The following is a 7,826-nucleotide window of genomic DNA, read 5'->3' as shown; positions in this document are numbered from 1 at the left end:
AGACAAATAACTGATTGTGCTGTGTGTGATTTGACTTTACTATTGGGAATTGGGATTAGTTTGTGTACAAAATCATGACCCTCGTCTTCGTCCAAATCAATTAATGGGACTAGAAAACCATTCTTTTATAGTATATTTTGTCCATTTTATTTTTTCACTTGAACTTCTATTTTGTGTATGTATTTTCTTTTAGATTGGAGTATATTTTACCCTTGCTCATTCTTGGTGATGGATTCTTCCAATATGGGGTTTCTCTTTGGACTGAATATGCTTCAAAAGCACTAGGTACCATCATCAGTTGAACTCTATGATATCATTGCTTTCAGTGTTTACTCTAAGCTGCTATTCTTATAGATGTGGCTTTTGTCTGCAGTGTATAATTGATTTGAAAAAAAAATATTTTGTGACTTTATGGAGGAGAAATTTTTGTGCCATTTTTGCAAATTTTGCATAGTTATATATATTGAGCTTCTTGGTTGTCATGTTCAAAGACATACCATCTCAGTTTCTAGACGAGGAAAAGTATGCTAAGGAAACTTTAGGCTCTCGTGGGCAAGTAAGCATACTTTTAATTATAAGCTTTTTCTTTAAGCAACTGAGTTGAAACTTTAATGCTTTAATCTGCTTCTAGGATCCAATGTTATCATTGTTCTTAATCTTTTGATAATTATATTATAAAGTAGATGTTTCATAGCATATTTGAAGGGATGAAAATATCCCACGACAGGGTATTGACACACTTTATATCTTTTGGTTTCCAGACCAAGGTGTTAAGTAGCATCCTTACTTTTTTTTCCTACAACCAAAAGGAGAGATGTTTAACAAGTAGGATTTTGATTGCCATTATCATTTTCCTTTTCGTTTTTCCATATGGGTAAGAATGTCACTTTTTATGTTGATTGTTGACTTTTGAGTAATTGAAAGTAAGTCATTTCCTTGGATATGATTTTCCTTATTTGATCTTAAATTGGCCATTGCTTTTGATTGTTACTTAGTGATAATGTGAACTGAATATAAAAAATAAAAGTAGTTGAAAGTAAGTCATATTTCCCTCAATATGATTTTCCTTATATTTTAATATTACATTAATTAATTTTATTTTTGGGATTAGAAGATATGTCATTCAAATATCATCTATTATTATTTTTTATCAAATATATAATACTCCTTTTATATTTTGTATTGTGAAGATGGTGACATTTTAATTATCATTTTATAGTATTTATCTTGAAGATAAAATATTTTATCTTTTTAGATAAATAACTACTTCTCTTTTATAATATTCATTGGGAAGATAATTTTTTTTTTGTTTCTAGACAAAATATTTAAATATATTTATTTTTTAGAAATATTTTTATCATCTATTATTGTTATTCTGAAGACTAAATAATTACTATATGTAAAAGACTTTATTAGTATTCTTTTTATATAAATTTGATTATGAATGTAATGCATTAGCATGAAAAATTGAATATGAATTATTTGATGATTAAAATTTATTTATTAACATTTGCAATAGGATAAACTTAATTAAAAAGACTATATAAGATATTAAAGGCTTGAGATATGCTAACAAATATTTCTTCTTTCCAATAATAACTTTTTTTTTGTATATTTTTCTTCCTTTTCCCCTCTTTTGTTTTTTGAACATTGTTAGTATGTGGATTCAACGCGTAGCTCAATAAATCTTGAAAAACAAATCAAATATTGAGTTATACTAGAAATATGTCAATATTCTAGGACCTTGGCTATTGTCCTGACATAACATTATTATTATTCTAATTTTCTTTAAAATGTGATTAACATAAACACTAATTTTATTAAAATTCATGAAATTTATGTGACATGTTAATATTAGGTGTTTAAAAAATGTTTCATTTGTTTTTGTTTAAATATATATTTCACTTAATGCTGGCTACCTTGCACAACCTTGCTCGTGGTTTAAGGCTCAATTATGTTGAAACTTTGGCACAGAAACTAGACCTTTTATTTTAAGGCATAAATATTATGCAAGCTTATGAACATTTTAGGTGAGACAGAGGAAGAATTTTCAACCAGATTAGGCAATAATTTGGAGCAGTTGATTATTGCTTGCTATGCAACTTGTAGATACTATGGCAGAAATATTACGATAAAAAAAGTTGTTTCACTATATGGCCATGAATTAATTCAGAAAGGTAACAATTCCTATCTATGAATATACCTTCAGATTTTATAAATTATAATAAAGATGTTCCACTTCATTTTACTATTTAGCAATTTTTTTCATCTAAAATTTAATGTTGGCACCCTTAATCAATGTAGGATGTGTTTGGTTTGTGAAAATATTTTTTGTTCTCACTAATAATTACAAAAAGTTTACTTAGTTTTAAAGATTTATTTGCAAAAATACTTAGTTTGTGGAAATCGTTTTTGTTCGCACAAATATATGATGAAACTATTGGAACAGAACCAGCTGGATGAGAAGAAACATAAATAGAAAAAGATTTATAGAGATTTTTATTTATTTATTTGGTATAATGTAACTACATTACTAATTTATTTGCATCTAGTTTCCATGCACAGGAACAACCATACTCATTTACATGTTTCCAATTTTATTAATAGCCACTTTAATTGGAGCAAAAATCTTCTAATCACAATATTGAGAGATGCACTATTTCATACCTTGTTTTTCATCATTTTTTTTAATTTCACTAATATTTTTAATGTTTGACCAACCAAAAGTATGTTAATTTCTTGTTCTTACCAAGGTGAGATTCTTAGGATTTGTTTAGTATGTAATTATATATATATCCACCTGTTGCTAAGTTGTATATTTGCACTTGCAAGAAAAAGACAAAATATATCATTTTGAAATTTATGCCTCATTTTTCTTCTTTAAGCATTAGTTCAAAAAAGACATTTAACGACGGTTAAAAGACATATTCAACGACGGTTATAAACCGTTTTTATAACCAGTATTTTAGAAAAGTCTATTTTTCTACGACGGTTATAAGACAGCCATCACAGAAAAATATAACTTTCTACGACAGTTGTTAGCTAACAATCGTCTTAGAAAGTGTGTTAGCTAACAACCATTTATTAGCTGGGACTGTCTTAGAAAGTGGTCATTCTAAAACGGTCGTTAGCTAACAACTTTCTAAGACGAGTCTTAGCTAATGACCGTCTTAGAAAAAGTATGTTTTCTAAGACGGGCGGTCCCAGCTAACAAACGTCTTAGAATGTCCACTTTCTAAGATGATCTCAAATAAGAACCGTCTTAGAAAGTATTAAAGCCTTTGTATATTACACTCCATTAAGATAGATGGTCATGAATACTATATTTTTAAGAGAATTTAATAATGTCACTTTTTTTTTCATTGTCTAGCATTACTCTGCACCCAATCCTAGTGGCAAGGATATGTAGAAGCATATACCATTAGCATGAGCACGACTAAAATAATACTTGCTAATCTAAAATAGAGTATTTCTCATCAACTTCATGATATTTATAAAAGTATGAGCATCTCAATTCAAAGAATGGTTACAGATATGTTCCATTCCTATAGGAGATAAGAAACAAATAGCGAAATGAAATCACAGAGTCTCTTGCAATACTTTCTAGAATTATTTTCTATTTGGTACAAAAAACAAAAAAAAAGCACAAATCAAGGGCTATTTGATAAAAACAAATGTGGCTATCTGATAGAAAATGTGTTCATCTACCATGCATGCAGAATAATTTTCCAAAAGTGTGTATTTTAATCTGTACAGAAGTCAATATTTAGAAGCAGAGAAACAAAAAAATATAGATCTACTAGGACCATGCCATATGAATGAAAAGAATAAAAATTAGAATAATAGTCAGAACTAGAGGTTCTAAAATTGTTTGTCATATTATAATTTATACCAAAAGCATTGTCCATCAAAAATCTTTAATTCTAAAATCAATGTCATGCCCATATTAGCACCAAACTATAAACCCTTATACGAGAACCTTTATCAATCAAATATGTCACCCATGCATGTTATTTAGCAATAGAATGTTAGGAAAAGAAAAAGGCGGTATACAAGTATATAAATTAAAATTAAAATTAAAATGCTACTTTAAACCGGGGTTGAAAGGGAACCTACCCATTCATAATTCTTGGGAAGGAATTCAGCTACGGTAGATTTATGTCTTGTCAAGAGCTCCTGAAACAACACAGCACCACATGTCGTTGACTCTGCTACAAAAAAGTGCATGGCACAAAATAAGGAAACTGTGATCACTACTTCTTTCATAGAATATATTCTCAATGATATAAAATATTTTATATGAAAAAATAATTGTTATTAAATTAAAGAACTAAAAGATGTATCGTGTGCTTTTAGCTCAAATTTATGAGGAAGTATAGAATATAGATTATTCCCTCCATTGAACTTTTCTATTTTACTTGGATTCTCACTGGTTCTAATTGGATTATCATTAGTAGTGACATCCAAATAACTAAATTGCATCTAATTACAATCTAGAAGGAAGAAATAAAAAAAGGACTGTAAGAGTGCCTAAAAGGGACTTTATCACTGCATATATGGGTCTAACTTACTGAGTTCAAATAAAAGAATAAAGAATTTTGGGGGGAGATTAATAAAAGTAACCGAGCCAAAGAGGATCTAAGTTTTCATAGAATACTCCTAAAAATCAATCATGACATATATTTGGTAAACGAAAAAAAAACTGTTACTATGGAAACACTGAAGATTAGTTAGAGATTCCCCTCCGCCTTGTGTGTATTTAATATATTCTAAAAAGGATTGGTGCTATTATACTTTTTTCTCTGCGGAAAAGAAAGCATAACCTAGGTTCCTTCCGTCCTTGGGTGTTGCCCAGTGGCTTGGCCACCGACGGAGTGGGTTTTTGCTCTCTACAAACGCTGGGGTTCCTTCTTTGATCCTAGGAAGTTTTAACTGCCTCGGTCTCTAAAGTTTTTCCTTGTTTTTCCCAATCGCGTGCCCTATCACTTTTTCTCATCTTGGGCTATGAAATAGTTGCCAGTTTGAACTGCTTTTGATGGGGAAGAACAAGGGTCGTCAATCGCACTCAGCTGCAAAGTAAATTATGTTGAAGGGTACTATCTCAGGTTCAGGTAAATCCCAAACATCTGCTACTTCTGGTCTGGCTGGTTGCTTGGATGTTGTCCAAGCAAATCAGAATGCTTATACTGCTTCACAGGATAATCTTGTAGGCAAGGTACTCGTAAAAAAGGCAGGGACAAGTTCTGCAAAAATTGATGATGTCGCACACCAAGTGTTTGATAATTTGTCGGAATGCAGTGCTGAATCTGAATCTTCCCCAGAGGTTTCTTGCACCTTAGGGGACAATGATTCAACCATTGATGATGATTCATCTCACTCTTGTGGCTCTAAGTCATCACCCCAACTAGACGACAATAAGGCTCCCACTCCTTGGGTTAATCTATTCAAAGATAACAGAAGTCCTTCCAAAGGTTTTGGAATGAAGTTCTCCCCTCCACCCTCTGATGATGAAGTGCTGTTGGAAGAAACGGATTTGCAACCCCTGGAAGAGGCTTGGGGACATAGCCTTATTGGCTATGTGGCTGGTCAATTCCCAGGAAAGAAAGCTCTGTTGGATTGTTGCCAAAAATGGGGAGTCAAGTTTTCATACTTAGCTTATGAAAGTGGTTGGATGGTGTTTAAATTTGAGTCTGAGGACGATTTGAACCTAGTCCTCTCTGCAGGCCCTTACTTCATATTTCAAAGACCCCTACTGCTGAAGGTTATGCCAGCATTCTCTGACTTTGGCAATGAGGAGCTCAGCAAGCTGTCTGGGTTAAACTCAGAAATCTACCTCTGGAGCTTTGGAATCCTCAAGCCTTAGGGAAAATCCTGTCCAATATTGGTTCGCCCATTCGATCTGACCATCTTACTGCTTCTAAGGGGTCTATTTCTTTTGCTAGAGCTTTAGTTGAGGTTGATGCTTCTTTGGAGCTCATCGATGAAGTGTAATTTAGACTTCCTACAGGGAAGAATTTTGTGCAAAAGATTGAGTATGAAAATAGATCTTCTTTTTGCACTCACTGCAAGATGATTGGGCACCGCCTCACTAATTGTAAAACTGTCACTGCAAATAAGCCTGTTCTCATCAGAGCCTGCCCCACCTTGGATCAGCCACAAGTGGGTGATTCAGCAATGCCCCCACATACCAATACAGCAGGCCCCTCTGATAATCCAAAGAATGTCCAGACTAATCTGTCTGTCCCTCCTCACAGAAAACATGTTCTGGTTGCAAATCATGTTCCTGTCCTTCAAAATTCTTCTGACCTCAAAGAAACAGGGAATACTGAGTTGGATGATCCTATAGAAGAGGGGTTTGTTCAGGTGCAAACAAAACACCAGAAAAAAGGTAAAAAAAAGTGCCACTCATAAAGACAACCCGTATTGAGGATATGCAAGCTGATGTCCAAAGAGGAAGAAATCATAAAGCTGTAACTAGGGTCGAGGAGGCTTCCTCCCGTCCGAATCCATGATCATTGCCTCTTGGAACATCAGAGGCTTTAATTTGCCTCTGAAGCATCATGCGATGCAGAGCTTCCTTCGCTGCAAGGAAATTAACGTCATGGCTGTGTTAGAAACAAAGTTGAATAAGGCTTCAGTTGAGGAAATCATGAGAAGAAAGTTTGGTGACTGGCACTTCACCCATAACATTGCTTCTCATAATGCTGGCAGAATTCTTATCCTCTGGAAGCAGGATAAGATTCATCTTTCTGTTTTGGAGTCAAATGCCCAATTGATTCATTGTGCTATTGATTGTAAAACCACTGCCAAGCGCTTTCAGGTTTCATTCATCTATGGTCTTCACTCCATTATGGTAAGAAGATCTCTTTGGATAAATCTGAATAGTATCAATGCTAATATGAATTGCCCCTGGCTCCTCATTGGTGACTTCAACTCCATTCTGTCTCCCACCGACCGTTTCAATGGAGCTGAGCCCAATGCTTTATGAGTTACAAGATTTTGTTGATTGTTATTCTGACCTGGGGTTGGGGAGCATCAACACTCATGGCCCCTTGTACACGTGGACTAATGGCAGGGTGTGGAGCAAACTGGACAGAGCTTTATGTAACCAGGCCTGGTTCAATTCCTTTGGAAATTCTGCTTGTGAAGTTATGGAGTTTATTTCTATTTCAGACCATACTCCTCTAGTTGTCACCACTGAGTTGGTAGTGCCTAGAGGTAATTCTCCATTTAAATTCAACAATGCTATTGTGGATCATCCAAATTTCTTAAGAATTGTTGCAGATGACTGGAAGCAAAATATTCATGGCTGTAGCATGTTCAAGGTCTGTAAGAAATTGAAAGCTCTTAAAGCTCCCTTGAAGAATCTTTTTAAGCAGGAGTTCAGCAACATCTCCAACCGAGTGGAGCTAGCTGAGGCTGAATATAACAGTGTGCTTAATTCTCTAAAGCAAAATCCTCAGGACTCTTCCCTTCTTGCTCTGGCAAACCGCACTAGAGGGCAAACCATTATGCTTAGAAAAGCGGAGTCTATGAAATTTGCTCAGCTCATCAAAAACAAATATCTCCTGCAGGCTGATAAATGCTCCAAATTCTTTCATGCTTTAATCAAGCGCAACAGACACAACCGGTTTATTGCTGCCATAAGGCTAGAGAATGGGCATAACACTTCCTCCCAAGATGAAATTGCCCTTGCTTTTATGAATCACTTTAGGAATTTGTTTAGTGCTCATGAGCTGACCCAAACTCCTTCCATTTCGACCTGCAATAGGGGTCCTAAGGTTCCCACTGATTGCTTTGTGGCCTTACTTTGTCCTACTTCTTAG

General features: G+C 34.2%; 1 protein-coding gene across 1 annotated transcript; it reads left to right on the top strand.

Annotated features, from left to right (window-relative positions):
• The first annotated feature begins 7,151 nt into the window (after positions 1-7,151).
• On the top strand, positions 7,152-7,826 carry LOC112998362 (uncharacterized). Its single transcript, XM_026124321.1, has one exon. The coding sequence runs from the start codon at positions 7,152-7,154 to the stop codon at positions 7,824-7,826; it is 675 nt and encodes a 224-aa protein (XP_025980106.1).

The sequence above is a fragment of the Glycine max genome, chromosome 11 (assembly GCF_000004515.6).
Source record: "Glycine max cultivar Williams 82 chromosome 11, Glycine_max_v4.0, whole genome shotgun sequence".
NCBI lineage: Eukaryota > Viridiplantae > Streptophyta > Magnoliopsida > Fabales > Fabaceae > Glycine > Glycine max.
This window is presented reverse-complemented; position numbering and strand designations above follow the sequence as displayed.